Consider the following 16543-nt stretch of genomic DNA (forward strand, 5'->3'; position numbering starts at 1 on the left):
TACCTAAGAAATAACCTTAAATTTGAATGAGAAATAAGTTACAGCAAGAGACACCTTTTTTTGTTTTCTTTCTCCGGATGAATGGTCATTATAAAGCCTTTATCTTGTTTTGGTCTCCTCTTTAGGCGGCTGTGGGTTGTGGCTGGGTGAAGGTCGTATTCGCAAGGAACATTGTATAGCATTTTTGTAACTGTCAGGTGAAACTGAAACAACAGGTGCTTTTTGCTGTTAATGCTGCCTTAACTTGCAGGGGCTTCTGTGGAGATAATCTGTAGAATTATCTCGAAGGCAAGGCAGGTGGAGGGCCCTCCACGACAGAGGCCCCGAGGGGAGGAGGGCAGCTCTTTCTGGGTCTCCAGCTTCCTCACCTGGGCCCCTTCGCCTAGAGAACGAGGTCTTATGAGCAGAAGGCACCGTGGGGTTCTCTGCTCAGTGTCACTCGCCCCTCCTCTCGCAGGAGAACAAGGAGTTTTTGCCTTGCTGCCTTTGACCTTTGCCTTCCTGAATAACCAACTCCTTAGCGGTAGCCAGACCTTTCCAACGTAGGTTTGGTGGCCACACCCAGTTCTAAGGTCAGACGTGGGTGGAGAGGTGCCTGCCATGGAGGCTCTTTCTCAGAGGGATTAAAAACAGCCCCTCACGCCCTGGCCGGTTTGGCTCAGTGGATAGAGCGTCGGCCTGTGGACTGAAGGGTCCCGGGTTCGATTCCAGTCAAGGGCACATGCCTGGGTTGCGGGCTCGATCCCCAGTTAGGGGTGGGCAGGAGGCAGCCTATCAATGATTCTCTCTCTTCATTGTTGTTTCTATCTCTCCCTCTTCCTTCCTCTCTGAAATCAATAAAAATATATTTAAATAAATAAAAAACAGCAACACCAGCCCCTCACTGATCTGTGGGACGCAGATGGGTCTCAGTCGAGGCTTGGTTTCCAAACATCTGCAGGCTATTTCACCCGTGTCATTCTCCTGAGTCAGGGTCAGCTTCTGGACATTTTTCTCATACCTGACCTGTGTTCTTGCAGGTCAGGTAAAGAAAAATGTCTCAGATGTTCACAGGCTGGGGCTTGTTAGGAAAGCAAAGACGCCCAGAGGTCCTTGAGTCAGCAGCTTCCTGTGAGGTCTCTCTCCTGGCCTTCCTCCTCTCTGTTCTCTCATCTTCCCCAGTAAGTAGCTTCTTCCCTCCTCTTCCCTCCCCAGCCTTTTTTTTATTCATGGTAGGAGAGGATATCAATTCATTAATTTAGCAAATGTTAACTGAGTGTCTTCTAGTCCAGGCTCAGGGGTTATAGCAGTAAGCAAGATAAAAGAGTAAAACCCAAGTCCTTACCGTGACCTACTAGGCCCTCATGATCTGTCCCTGTCACCTCCACGCTCATCTTAGCCCCCTTCACTTACTCTGTCTCTCCTTGCTCATTGGCCTTCTTGCCACTAGGACACTCAGCCAGGCCCTTGCACTGGCTCTCCCTTCCTCGAGGATCTCTGGAGCCCACTCCTTCACCTTCTGGAGCATTTTACCTAATTTTCTCATTCACATTGGATCTTCGCTGAATACCTCCTATGAAGCAGCCACCTCTGACCCTCCAATCATGTCCAATCCTTACCAGTTTTCTTTTTCTCCACTGCACCTTTTCCTGTCTGACTGAGCATATGCCAACTAATTACATACATGGACATTTATCATTTATCTCCCTCCACTACAATGTACGCGCCATGAAAATAGGGGCCTTGGTTTGTTCACCGCTGTATTTCCAGTGCCCAGAATAGTACCTGGACATGGGTCTTAGGAAATATTCATTGGCTGAGGATGAAATGAGTGAAAGAATAAAGAACTGAGTGAATGAATAAAAAGCTCAATGTTTCTAACCGCAAAGAATTTATAATCTGGTGGGGGGAGACATAGAATAAACAAACACAATAACCACAGCTCTCTGGTCGGGCAGTGACTCAGCTGCTGGTAAGTCTGGCTATCCCGGTTCAAATCCCTGCCCCACTTATTCGCTGTATTTTCAAGGGCAAATTACTTCAGCTCTCTGGGCCTCCTCTTCTCATCTACTAAATCGGAAGGATAATAATACCACCCTAGAAGATTCCTGTGAAACTTAAATGGAAAAAAATTATAGAAAGTGCTCAGCACAGTGCCTGGCATATAATAAGCTCTTGACAATTATGAACTGCTGTTATCATTAGATGACTTGCCAGAATCAAGTGGAGCCTGGAAAGTTCTTCAGGACTTTGCCCATCCTGGTGTAGTGTTACCAAGATGTTTCTGTTTGGGGGCCAAGGTTGGAAAGGTCCTCTCCCAGAAAGATTGTCCCTGGCCAGTGTTGTATCTTAGGGATTCTTTGAACCACAAATATCCCTGGTCCTCCCTCCAAACACATATTAAACATTTCATCCGCCCAGATGGGCTCTAAACAATACATCCATCCCCTCTGGAAAATAACTGTTTCCTGTTTATATATTAGCAATCAGTTAAACATTATGTTGGCTTTTTCTTTTTCTAGTAATTTTTAGGCTGCAGTAATAATTGCTGAAGGCTGTACTTTAGGAGATACTTGTAAATCTATCTTTCACCTTGTGATACAGAGAAAACCATGTCAAAAGTCATTCTGACCATTTGTGTTTTAATTTGTTTTATGAGTTACCATTTTAAAAAGGGCAGTTTCTCGTTGGTAAGCCTTCTTAAGAGGTTGGAGCTTTGATCTCAGATCCTAGGGAGGCTTTGCAGAAATTGGAGGTGACATTGTTGGCGGTTTGTCTGTGGCTATTCTACTGACATTAATTAAACACACGCATCGACACGCCCTTTATTTACTTCCCTGGAGTCAATGAATTGAACTTGACTTTGGTTTTTGCTGGGAAGCTGTGAGAGGGTCCAGGAAACATCAAAGGAATGCCCTTAATCTAGTAAAACTGACTCTCAAATACCCTAAAGAGTTCTTGACTCCAAAGCTGGTCCAGCTTCTTTACTGTAAAGCATTAATTCTCCTTAATGATAAGGAAAGTTCAGGGGCAAATAATCCCCAGTCCATTAAGTCCCAGGCACTTTAATTTTATTTCACTTCTAAAGGTCTCTTTTGTAAAATTGTATGTATATATTGCTCCGTGTTTTTTTGTTTGTTTGTTTTTGCATTTTCATATTGCTTACACCTTCATGAACTCAACTTAAAGATCTTAAAACTTTATTTCTTTTGTATTTTAATTTTATATTTTTGGAAGAGTTGCAGCTATCCTAAAGCTTTTTTATGCTCCTAAACCTTTAGAAATGAAGGCACAGATAGGCTAAGACACTTGTGTAAGCAGATGGTGCCTTTGCAGAACCTAGTAGCTAGAAAGTCCATTGTCATGTCTGCTTAGGGAACCCCATGGAACCACTCATTTGCTCCCAAGAAATAGCCATCACCAGGCCTGCTGGGTGTTTTTTTTTTTTTTTTTTAATCCTCACCCAAGAATATTTTTCCATTGATTTTTAGAGAGAGTGGAAGGGAGGGGGAGAGACAGAGAGAGAAATATGTACGCAAGAGAGACACATTGATTAGTTGCCTCCTGCACGTGCCCTGACCAGGGCCAGGGATCGAGCCTGCAACCTAGGTACGTGCCTGGGACCCTTCAGTCCCCAGGCCGACATGCTCTATCCACTGAGCAAACCAGGCTAGGGCATGAATGCCTGTTTTAAGTTCTAAAGAGTAGTGAGCGGAAGAGACAAAAATCCTGCTCTCATGGAGTTATGTTGTAATGGACGATGAACCCAAAGAGTAAATTATCACACATGTTAGCAGGTGTTAAAGGTGGTGGTGTTCGAGTTGGTTTGTGTTTTCAATAGGGTGGTCAGGGAAGGCCTCCCTGATGAAGTGACATTTGAGGAGAGATCTGAAGGACCTGAGGGAGTGTGCCGTTGGCAGAGGTGTGGGACGAGGCAGTGGGGAGTGCAAGGTTCTGAGGCTGGAGGATGCCTGGCGGTGGGCGGAGCAGCCAGGAGGCCCGTGAGGCTGAGGAGGAGTGAGTGCAGGAGACATGGTCAGAGACAATCAGGAGCAGGTAGTTTAGGGCCTGGTGGGACAGGTAAGACGCTGGCCTTTTCTCAGAGTGAGATGGGAGCCGAAATGATCTAGTTTACACTGACTGGGATCACGTGGCTGCTGCTCAGAAGCCAGGAGACTAGTTAGGTGGCTGTTGCCTTGCTCTAGGGCAGAGATGCTGGTAGGCTGAGCCAGCTGGAAGCGATGAGAAGGGTTTAGATTCAGGACATGTTATACAGGCGGAGTCAAAAGGATATCCTGGCGAATTGGGGAGAGAAGAGTTAATAATGTCCGCAAACTCCAAGACTGAGCACCCAGACCACGGGGAGTATTTCTCCTCTGCCACACGTGCATTATTGTTGCTGGTTCTTACTGGCCTCCAAGTTACTGTGACAGTCAATCTGGTCCCGATTATGAATCTGCAGACACACTGGTGGCCGGGAGGGCTATCTGTATCATCATCTAGGCCAGTGATGGTGAACCGATGCCACCTCTGACACGCGAACTCATTTTTTTGGTTGATGTTTCTTTGTTAAATGGCATTTAAATATATAAAATATCAAAAATATAAGTCTTTGTTTTACTACGGTTGCAAATATCAAAAAATTTCTGTAGGTGACACGGCACCAGAGTTAAGTTAGGGTTTTTCAAAATGCTGACACGCCGAGCTCAAAAGGTTCGCCATCACTGTTCTAGGCCCACATTCTGAGAAAATGGTCCTCACTTAATTCGTGAGAGAGAGCTTAGCTCACCAGGGAAGGTTGCTTAGTCCTTCTCCACACATCTGACTGCACCTGGGGCTCGTCCCTCTGGGAGCGGAGCTGTGGTAGGCGTGGGTGTCCTCTCAGCCAGCATCTCAGCTCTGAGTCCGGAAAATGCAGAGAAAGAGCGGCAGAGCTGGAGAAGCTCAAGTAAAGAAAGAGTAGGAAGATCAGGAAACTGTTAGCACAAACAGCTCTGAAGAGGAAATCACAGGGGCAGTGAAATGTGCGTCTTTTCTTTGGAAGAGTTTTTCCTTCTTCCTTCTCTCACTCATGGCTCCCCGTTGGAAGGGAAAAGATGCAATATTTCTAAAATAACCAGGGAGAGGATTAATGGAGGTTGGGCAAGAAGAGCTCTCAGAGCCTTCCTGCACCCTGCACCCTGCCCCACAGCCTTCCTACTTAAGTCAACCCCAAAGCCTATTGTGAGAGAACAGGAGGGCTCAGTTCACTATGGTGGTGGCCAAGGAGAGGGCCAAAAATTCCACTCTGTTTATTGACTAGGAATCTATCCCTGCATTGCTCACATGGGGTGGAGTAAATCTTAATCTGACTGAGTTGTTGTCTCTGGAAAAGCAAAGGGTAGCCCTGGAAGGCCTCTAAGTAGCAGGTGCAGGACAGCATGAGGAGGAGCAGGGAGGGCGGAGGCCAGTGGAAAATATTTCAGGGAGGCCAAGAAGTCCATAAGGCTGACAAGCTCGAAAAAGGAGCAGGTGGATGGGAGGGGGCAGTTAATGCCTAAGGGCACAGACTGGAACCTACCGGGATAGGGGGATAAGGAGACCAACCAGACAGACTGGCATTCGGTCAAACCAGATGGTGGATTTTTATTTTTAAAAGGATTTTAAATCCTAGAAACCAGGAACCATAAGGGTGGTGGGGCCTTTAATCCCATTAGTAGAAGATAAAAGTGTGCTCTTTAAAAATGTAAAGCCACCAGTTATAGAATTTCTATCATCCAAACTTTGGCACAGACTGTCAGCTTGGGAAATTCCAAGGAATCTCTGAATTCGTCATTGGTGGGAAGATGAACTACAGAAATAGTCTAAGCATTATAAGTGAATGTAAAGACGCCTGAATGATTCAAAGTAAACTTACTACATGTACATTCTGAACCAAATAAAACATGATCTATTTGTATGAAATAGACTTGCTTACATACAGAGTTGGAAGAATAGCTAACCGGGGACTGATCAGTTATTTAGTAAATTTTGAGTACGTACTGAGCCAAATTTTAACATTTAAGCACCTGTTGCTTCCTAAAATATTGTGCCCCAGTGCCCCCTCCCTAGTTGCTGTGTCTAGGTCAGCCCAGCCTCAATGTACCCACAGCTGCTCTCCTGAGATATAACAATTCTGCTCTTTGGTCCTTGTCTCTATCTCAGCCATCACTTGAGGGTCCAGAATTATTTCCATAATCCTTTTCGAACAGGACTTATCCTCGAAGAGACCACAGTCAGTGTGGGTTGTCACTTTGTGCTCACTGTGGCACGTGTGAAAGCTGTGTCAGCAGGGCCGTGGCTGGTGGACACAGTAGAGGGCTGGGGGTGTCGAGTCATGTGCTCAAGAGTTCACGAAGGGCCCTAGCCAGTTTGGCTCAGTGGATAGAGTGTCAGTCTGCGGACTGAAGGGTCCAGGGTTTGATCCCAGTCAAGGGCACATACCTCAGTTACAAGCTCAATCCCTGGCCCTGGTTGGGGTGCATGCAGGAGGCAACCAATTGATGTGTCTCTCTCACATCAATGTTTCTCTCTCAATATGTGTCTCCCCCTCCATTCCATTCTCTAAAAATCAATGGAAAAATATTCTCGGGTGAGAATTAATAACAACAACAAAAGGTTCACAAAGGGTCATGTAGCATCTGATTATTCTGCTGAGAGGAAAAGCCTAATTTCACTTTTTAAAAATTCAAAGAAATGTTAACTACTAAGAGAAAGTTTAAGTAGGGTGATTCATTGTCACTTTTTTATTTAGAATAGGCCAATAGACCCATTAAGTAAATATCAGTAATCCAATATCATTTTTGATGCTATTTCATAAATATTTCTTTCCTGAATTATTCCTGAAAGAATGTTCTTTCATGGTTGAAATTGAGTAGAGTGGCTTCCAACACCATTGACTGGGTTTTGTTTGTTTGCACCCATAAAGGTATGGAAACCTGACAAGCCCAAACTGTGAAGAAGATGGGAGCCAGAATTCACCGGAGTCCAGGACAGTGATCCGGAAGTGAGTGTCTTTTCTCTGCATTACAGGCTCTTAGTCAAGACTTATTGTCTGAATGAATATGGTTTAGTAGGGTTTTCTAAAAATTCCTTTGGAATATTGCCATTTTTTCCCCATAATGTATAAGCACATAGCATTATTTTTTTACTTTCTAATGACATTCATTTATTCATCCTGTAAAAATGTATTGAGCACCTACTGTTTGCCAGGCCCTGTGTTAAGGAATACAGCCCTGAACAAAATAAGGCCCAGCTCTATGAAGTTTATATTTTAGCAGAGACAGACAAAGAATCCACGCTAAAAGGGAGGAAGGAGGTAAGGGATCTAGATCCTGGTGGAATCTGACTCACACTAAACCAGGAATGCGCTTTCTGGTCTGGGGACTTTGGATTAGAGTCCTCAGTGTGGTGCAGGCCGGGCTTTGTGACTATCCAGGCAGAGAATCTGGAAAAAGCTATGAGGCAGGAACACTGTTCAAGAAACAGTGGGGAGGGGAGTGAGGCTGGAGCAGAGTGTTTGAAGGGGCAGTTGCTAGGGGATAAGATTTGTAAGGTAGGAGCAGCCCCGGGTCATGTGGGGACTCAAAGGCCTTAGGAAGGACATTGAGTTTTATTCTGAAGATGTGTGTTTAGAGGTTTTGAGAAGACTAGTGCTGTGTCCTGATTTGGGTTTTTAAAGGTTTACTCTGGCTCTGACATGACAGTGGGGATGGGAGCAAGAATGCCAGCAAGGAGCCTTTTAAGGGTCCAGGCAAAGGATGATGGTAGGTGGACTTGAGGTGACAGCCGAGGAACTCAGCTTCTGCAGTGTTGACGGTGTTGCTGACAGGATGTGCTGGTGGAGAGGATGGGGCCTATGAGATAAGAAGAGGAGGCCAGACGCCTCCAGGGTTGTGGTGTGGGCAACTATCGCACAGAACCTCAGCTTTACCAGACAGGACGGACTGGTGGGGAGTGTGTGTCAGTAACTTATCTTAGACATGTTCATTTTGAGGTCATCGAAGTCTAGATTTCAGGAAAATGTCTGGACTGGAAGTATAAATTTGAGCATCCTTAGTTTCTCCATGGTATTTAAAGCTGTGGGACTGCACGTGACCTCCTGGGGACGAAGGGTAGCTGGAGAAGAGAGAAGTGCAAATGAGTTAGGTTAGGGGGCGAGATCTTGAGGAGGTGTTTGATTCAGCTAGGGCACCAGAATGCGCTTCTGATCCGGCGATGTTGAATCAGAGCCTTGGTTCCCTTCAGTGTTTAGAGTTAGGAAAGGAGAGGGTCCAGCAGAGGAGCCTGGAACAGAGCAGCTGGGGGAAGGAGAAGAAAGATGTTAGGTTCCAGAAGACAAGCAAAGAAAGGGTTTCAGGGTGAGGAGTGACCAGCTGCGTCTGACGCTGCCCATAGATCAAGTGAGAGGAGTCTGGGAAGTTGACTATTGCTTTTGCAATGCTTTGATCTTTTGTTTGATTAGCACAGATGTGGTTTAAGAGAGGATGGAAGGGGATGGAGAGGGGATGGTGAATTTGACAACTTTTTGGAGTTTTGTTATAAAGGGGTGGAGAAACATCTAGGGGCAAGGGAGGATGTTTTCATTGTGTATATGTTTTGTTTTGTTTTTATAATGGGAGATCATTTATGCTGATGATCTTGGAGACAACCTGGAAAAATCCACGATGCAGGGGTGGGGGCTACCACTATCGCAGTGATACTCTCGAGTAGGTGGGATATATCTCAGAGGGCCTGGAACACTGGTAGTAAATTCTCATTTTGGGGCCAAAAAATCCTATGGAATTTTTATCTAAGAGGACTAACCCAGGAGCCAGGGATATGAAGGTTAGAAACTGTCTTTTAAACCCCCAAATTAGACTCCAGGTAGTTTTATACTTTTCTTGGATGGGCTATAACTTGCCAGAAAATAGGACACACCAGTGTAGATATTTTAATGCCAAGTGCAAGATGTGGCGAGTGGAATGCCTTATTTCTAGAGGGCTTGGGGAATGCTTCTTGGAGGTGACATTTGACTTAGGTCCTAAGAGGGGAGGGTGAAGATTTTGGTGATAGAGCCGTCCAGGCAGAGGGAACCGTGGGGCTATACCAGGGACATGCAGTGGGCATGACATTTTAGGTAACAACATAGAATTAATTGGTGTAGCTGCTTCAGAGTACATAGGGTTAGGGGAAGGGAGTTAGTGGAGCTGAAGGTAAATTGGGGTTATATCATGAAAAGCTTCAATTCGTCATAAGAGGATTTGTACAGGAGGAAAATACTATGAGATAGAAGATTTTGGAGAATGGATTACACTTAGTGCCTTCTTACTCAAAGTGTGGTCCTCAGACCACCAGCCATATGAGCACCGGCTGGGAGCTTGATAGCAATACAGAATCTCTAGCCCCACCCCACCTAGATTAGAATCTGCATTTTAACAACATCGTCAGGTGAGTCCTCTGCACTTTAAAGTTTGAGAATCATAGGATTAGAGGGTTTTTTGTTGTTGTCGCTCATTTTGTTTATCCATGAAAACGAACTGCCATAGTAATTTTTTTTAGAAGAACCTTTCTCTGATGTGTCTTTTTAAGCATATACAGAAGAAGAGGTACTGTAAGAATTGAGTGGTCAGCTTGTCAAATGTTACCTTGACCAGAGTCAGAAATGAGTGTGTTGCTATCCACGCTCATTTGGAATTGAGTCCGATCTAGAGCTTCCATTCAACCAGCCACGGGAGCTCTCCAAGATCAACAATCTGTACAATGCCCAGAGCCTTGCTGTTTCCCAGGGGGTGTTCGAGATTCAATAGGTTTCTGGGAAGTAGTAGTTAAAGAAATTGATTTGTACTTTGGTTGTGAAGAGTCACCCTCGGTGTTTTAAAGGCTTGTTATTGTAAAACGAAAGCGTCATTCAGCTTCATTGTGTACCAGGAACAGTGAGGTGGGTGAAACTCCAGGGTAGGCTGTCTTAAAGGGCTTCGGTCTTAAGCATTCAGGCCTTTACAAAGCGCTTCACATAGGACTCCCCCGAGGCCCGTCATCTGGCCACAATGGTCCTTTCCGAAAGCCTCACAATGAATTGCTGGGAAGTTCTTGGCCCTTTTTCTCAGACTGAGTTGCCTTTTTAGAAAATTAGGCCTGATGAAGTATGCCCCTTTCTCTTTTAACGGGTTGCTCTGTCCTGCAAGCACTCTGAAACCCCTCTGTCTGCTGACCTCTCTCTTCCTTCCACTTCCCTTTCCGCTGTTTCTTACTGTTCTTCTTCCTTCCATTTCTCCTTTTATTATTTTCACCTCATTTCGCCCTTACCATTTTGCTCTCTTTTTCTAAACGCACTCTGTCCTGATCATTCTGTGACTGGATGGGGTCACTGCTCTGTCTTTCTGAGAGGAAGTCAGGGGCCTGCCCTCGCCATCCATAGGTTGCATACTGAAAGCGCCTGCATCACCCAGAGCTCCGGCATCTGAAGACCAAAGGCTTCCTTGGTGGCTGATGGGTGTGCAGGAACTAGGACAATGTGGGAGTTCTCAACGGGCAATTTTGTCCTCAGAGGACATTGGCAATATCTGGAGAAATTTTGGTTTCAGGTCCATGGGGAGCCACTATTGGCATCTTGTGGGTAGAGGCCAGGAATGCTAGGGAACATTCTACGGTGCACTAGTGAATTATGTGACCCTATGTGTCCAAAGTGCCTAGGGAAGAAATCCTGCTATATGGTGATGAGGCTACCATCTTGAGTATATAAATCTATGTAAAATTAGGACCATGCTTATTTGGCAATTTATTTGTTCATATCCCTTCTTGTAATTGGGAGAATCAAATGCTGAGGTGGCCCAGGTGCCAGCCTCAAGGAAGGTGGAAGGTTAGGGGCCCTGGCTAAGGAGCCTGGAGAACTCAGACTTGAGCGCCCTGCACCCCCCCGCCCCCCCCCCCCCCAATGACTCTGTCAGTGACCAGCCATGTGACCTGGTCCCTTTACCTCTCTCAGTTTCGGTTCTTTACCTGAAACATGAGTTCTTGGAATATGTGAGCTCTGAGGTCCTTTCAAGTTTAATGATAGCTAGGATCAAATTTATTTAGCTTTCTCTTTATCTTTCTTAAAATTAAAATGAATATCAGAAACAGAGATGTGGTTCAAATAGTATATTGAATGTTTTTAAAATATATATTTTTATTGATTTAAGAGAGGAAGGGAGAAGGAGAGAGAGATAGAAACATCAATGATGAGAGAGAATCATTGATTGCCTGCCTCCTGCACACCCCCCAACTGGAAACCGAGCCTACAACCCAGGCGTATGCCCTTGACCAGAATCGAACCCGCAGCCTTTCAGTCCACAGGCCGACGCTCTATCCACTGAGCCAAGCCGGCTAGAGCAGTATATCGAATTTTTGAAAGGTACCCTTATCTGCTTCTCTCTGTTGAGAAGACCATGCAACCAGTTTTGATAAAATAGGAAGAAAAAATAAACAGCATCCTTGATTGGCTTGTTATTCATCGTGGCATCACAACTACTCACTGTGGTTATTAATAAAGAGCTGAGCTACCTCGTGGCATTGTGGGTAAGACAAGGAGTGGCAAAATGCCCATTGTTTTCCTTTGCTGGGAATCTGTCTTCTTGTGATTTCAGGTGGAAAACAGACACAGGAAGAAGTAAACATCCTGCTTTAGGGCAGTTTCCCTCAGTCTTGGAGAGTTTTAGGGATGGGGAATCACTGCTGGGTTTAACCATGAACAGAAAAGTGTTCAATCATTGTTTGGTTTTCCATTTTTTGCTGGAAAGCATGGAGCTAGGCTTTCATTTTATGCAGGCTCCTAAGTCCCAAGATAACACTCTTTCCTGTGTTTCTAAATATGGATCTAATCAACCTCCCAGAGGATAAAAGAATTAAAAGAAGGAAAACGAGGAAGTACAGATGAAACAGTCAGGATGAAAGATTGGTTTCTGGTGTCTTGGACCACAAGTGACTAGTGTTCTTCATGCACATCAGAAAGACTCGGATTGTGCCAACTCCCACCTGTAATCCCAGCCCCGAGTGTGCCCAGTTCAGCTTCGTGCAATACCGGAAACCTTTGAAGTTATCTGGCCAAAACAAGCATCCCTTCCATTGCAAAGGAGTTCATCTTCCAAGGCTTCTAGACATTGAGATCTTTGCCACCCATTGATTTCTGATGTTAGCATTGAACTGATGATCTAATACCTACTGTGTTTATTTCTACATTCTCCGAGTTGCCACTATTTGGAAATCAGGAAACTCACTTTCTGTGGCAGAAGGAAACCTCTGGCCACACTCATTCTACCTGTGCCCTTTCCCTCCTTCCTGCTGACAGTTTACATGATAACATGCTGTCTATGTAGAATAATAACATCAAGCCCATGGGAAAAGGAAACTTTCCCTAGTGCAGACTCCTTGCAGTTATCGAATTCAGGAGTGAAGAGACTGTAAAGAGGGGTGTTCTCCATGCAGAGCCGGACACCCCTCACCTTCACACTCTGAAATGGAGTTGAGATTAGACTATATATAGCCATAACTTCATTCAAAGAGGTTTAAACCGTCTCTGGAAATGAGGCTATTTTCTTCCCTTTCTTTAACAACCACTGTTGAAGTAGCTTGTGTCCTCTTTGATGGACTCTCCTCACCTCCCTCTGGACTGCCATGTTTTGTTTTCCCAAGCTCTTCACCGTAGCAGATCCTAACACTGTTGAAATCGTGCTGCTCTCATCTCCACACGTCCAGATGATGTGATGGGAATGTCATTCCTCTTATCTTTTCCCAGCATCGGTAAACAGTGACACCAGAGTTTAGTCACTGGTAAAGAATCACATAAATAGTAGTTATCCAAGACATTGGAGATACTTTAAAGAAAAGGAAGATGAGCTAAAGAAAGTTGGCTGTGATTCTTTAACTCCTGGGAAACTTTGCAGTGGAAAGTATTTAAAAATCTTCCCAATATTCATTCCAGCAAATTCGCATACCCTGAGAAGGCGATTGAAATTAATCTGAGGAGTTGTAACAAAAATGAGGAAAAGAAAGAGGGGTGAACAACAGAGCAAAAAGAAGATGTAAAACTCAAAATTTAGAGAAATTAAAGGCTATAATGTGAAAGAAATACTTTTAAAAAATAAAAGTTAAAAAACAAAAACAAAAAAAGAAATGGAGAAGTAATATTCCACATAAAAGAGCCTGGTATTGTCTTTCAAACGTCCATACTGGGAAAAAAAACATAGAAATTAAAGTTTTAAAAGTCATTGAAATCTTGAATCAAAATTGTGCATTTAAGGGAAGAGAGTGGGCTTCTAAGCAGTATCTACTTTTTGAACAAATAAAGAATATGACAACATTGATAATGTGTGATACAAAAAGACGGCAAAACAGTCGTCTGAGAATCTCCTAGGGTTTCCTACAGGTTAGAGAAAGGTCAGCAGACCTCATAGCCGGTCTGTCGCTTGGTCCCCCCCAGCCTCCGAGATGAGGGGAGCGATGGTAACCACATCCCCATGCTGGCCGCTGCCACAGGCCAGTCTGCTGTGCTCACTGCTGAGGGCATTCCGCTGGGCCCTTATCCTCTCTGCCATCAGAGGTAGGCTGTGCAATACTGTCCTCATCTCCCAGGGTGGAAACTGAGGCTTCAGAAAAGTTATGTGCTTGGACTCAGGTCAAGCAGCTGGTTCAGAGAGAGGCCTGGTGTTTGGACTCAGGTCCAGCTGACTCCAAGACCTGGGCTTCTCACCATTTAGCTCTGGGGCTTGCCATTCGAAAAAGGGCATTGGGATCTCACGTGCTCAACATTCACCGCCCCTCCCCCCCCCCCCCCCCCCCGCGTTTGCCTGTGTCATAGTAATAGGGCCACAGGCAGAAGTGCATGAAGAACTAGGTCACAGTATCACTATTGTTGTGACTAATGTTTTAGCTTGTTGGCATTCAGAGCTTTCCATTTGGGATTATTTCCTTTCCTCTCTGTCATTTTGCTGGGCTTCATTATTGAGTGGACACCCTGAGAAAGGACTCCAAACCGCTGTTAGGAATGTGGAAGTTAGGCTTGTTTCCTGGGGAGGAGATGGGTTGCAGGATGTGAGGAAAAAAGAAGGAAGCCCAGGTTGGTCAGGCCATCAGTCCGAGTGCCTGCTTCCTGTTCCTGGTGCCGGTAGCATCTGTCATTGCCAATGGAAATTCCATTCTAATGTGAAAATTATAGAAGGCCTCAGCAAGTTTTTCATTAGAGGCCTATACACAACATAAAAACTCCCTTCTCAGACTGTGCAGAAGTGGAGAATAGTGAATTATTGAGATCCCAGAAAAATAATTTTGGTGAGTTGGCACTATCCCTTTCTAATAATAATAGCTAGAGTTCATAGGCTATTTAGTAGGAATAGTCGCTCTGTTAAGTTCTGTATATCCTTTAATAGTCCCATCATAACTCTATGTATATATTAATAGTCCCATTTTACAGACGAGGAGTCTGAGATATAGAGAGTGTAAGGAGCACATACGTCGAAGGTCATACAGTGAATAAGTGAAAGATCTGGGATATAACCCAGGCCTTAACCTCTATGCTCTGTGGCCTCTACTTCTTTCCCTGTGGTGAAAATGGGAATATTTCTCGTAAGTACGTAGGTTGGACCCTCTTGTTCATCCATTTTTTAAAATTAAGACGTTGTTGTTGTTTTTTACAACAGATTTATATAAAATTTGGGCAGATAGCACTGTTCCCATATGCCTCCCTGACAGTTTCCCCTGTTGTTCTTACGTCAGTATAGTTTGTTTATTATAATAAGTGAACCAATATTGACACACGATTAGCTACAGCCCATATTTGATTCAGATTTCCTTACTTTTTACCGACTGTCCTTTTCCTGTTCCCAGATCCCACCCAGACACCACATTACATTTAGTCGTCATGTCTCCCTAGGCCAGTGATGGCGAACCTTTTGAGCTCGGCGTGTCAGCATTTTGAAAAACCCTAACTGAACTCTGGTGCCGTGTCACATATAGACATTTTTTGATATTTGCAACCATAGTACAACAAAGACTTATATTTTTGATATTTATTTTATATATTTAAGTGCCATTTAACAAAGAAAAATCAACCAAAAAAATGAGTTTGCGTGTCACCTCTGACATGCGTGTTATAGGGTCGCCATCACTGCCCTAGGTTCTTCTTGGCCCTGATAGTTTCTCAGCCTTTCTTGTTTTTGATGACCTAATGGTCCTGATAAGCACTGGTCAAGTGGATTATAGGGTGCCTCTTTGTTTTCTTGTTATCACTCTTAGATTGACAATTTTCTCATAACTAGACTGAGTTTATGAGGCTTTGAAAGAAATAACAGAGATAAAATGCTGTTCTCATCACAAGATATCAAGCATACAGGCTATCAGCATGACTTTTTTTTTTTTTTTAAGAGTTTCAAAAACAAGTTCTGTGTATTTTGACACAATACTTAAATAAAGCATGGGGAGTATCATATTGCTTTTTACAAATATTCCAGCTCTCTTCTTCCTGCAGGCATACGTCAGATTACAATTCGCCATGCCACTGGAGATCGGTGTGGCCACGGGGCTATCAGCATGATTTATGACTGCTGATTTTGGCCTTGATCACCTGGTTGAAGTAGTATTTTTCAAATTTCTCTACGGAAAACATCTTCTTTTTCCCGTCCTTTCCATACTATATGGTTTGGAAGGAAGCCACTGTGCACAACCCACATTTAAAGAGTAGGAGTTGTACTTCCTCTTTTAGGGCACAGTGTATAATTTATTCGGAAAACTTCTGCATGGGAGGTTTGTCTTCCCCATTTATTAATTTATTCAATCATTTATTTAAATCTGTGTGGACTCATAGATATTTATTTTATATTTGGGTTATAATACAATGCTGCTTTATTCATTTTGTAGCTCAGATTGTTCCAGCTTTAGCTCTTAGATAAGCATGTCAAACCGGTCGCAAGAGGTCTTTGGTTGACTCCTGTTTTGCTTTGAAATGCTCCTGTCGTTGTGGGTTCCTTTACTCTGTTATTTTGCTGGGCTTCATGAAAGCTATTTCATGTCTTTTTGAGTCCTTCTTTCCTTTATGGCACTGCAATATGCTCTAGGCTCATCTTATATTTTTTCTATCCCAGGCCTGGAATTAGCCATTTCTTCAAGGAGACCTAGTTGCTTTGATTGGAGACTGGTATTAGAAGCCATGATCTGGCCCTGGCTGGTGTGGCTCAGTTGGTTGGGCATGGTCAAAGCAACTGGTTGCCAGTTTGAATCCATGGTCCCATGCCCGGGTTGCAGGCTCAGTTCCTGGTAGGGGGTGTGCAGGAGGCAGTCGATCAATGTCTCACTCTCACATTGATGTTTCTCTCTATCTCCTCCCTTCCTCTCTCTCTGAGAATCAATAAAAAAGTCTTAAAAAAAAAAGAAATAAGAAACCACAATCTGGGTGCTCTGTGTGCTCATTGCTACTAGGGTGTCACTTGTTTTAGGCCCTCGCAGCTGAGAGGGCTAGGGAATATATGTGTGTACTAATTACGTAAATACACATATTATCAATATTTCTGTGTGCAGCCATCAGCATCCATATTCT

General features: G+C 44.1%; 1 protein-coding gene across 2 annotated transcripts in view; it reads left to right on the forward strand.

Annotated features, from left to right (window-relative positions):
- Positions 1–16543, forward strand: part of RGL1 (ral guanine nucleotide dissociation stimulator like 1) — a 215119-nt gene that overhangs the window by 148536 nt on the left and 50040 nt on the right. For both annotated transcript variants that reach the window (XM_081113217.1, XM_081113218.1), the window contains one exon: positions 6926–7003. In XM_081113217.1, coding sequence (XP_080969343.1) covers positions 6926–7003 — 78 coding nt within the window. The remainder of the gene's footprint in view (positions 1–6925; positions 7004–16543) is intronic.

Source organism: Myotis nattereri (assembly GCF_964212035.1).
Source record: "Myotis nattereri genome assembly, chromosome: 18".
Classification (NCBI taxonomy): Eukaryota; Metazoa; Chordata; class Mammalia; order Chiroptera; family Vespertilionidae; genus Myotis; species Myotis nattereri.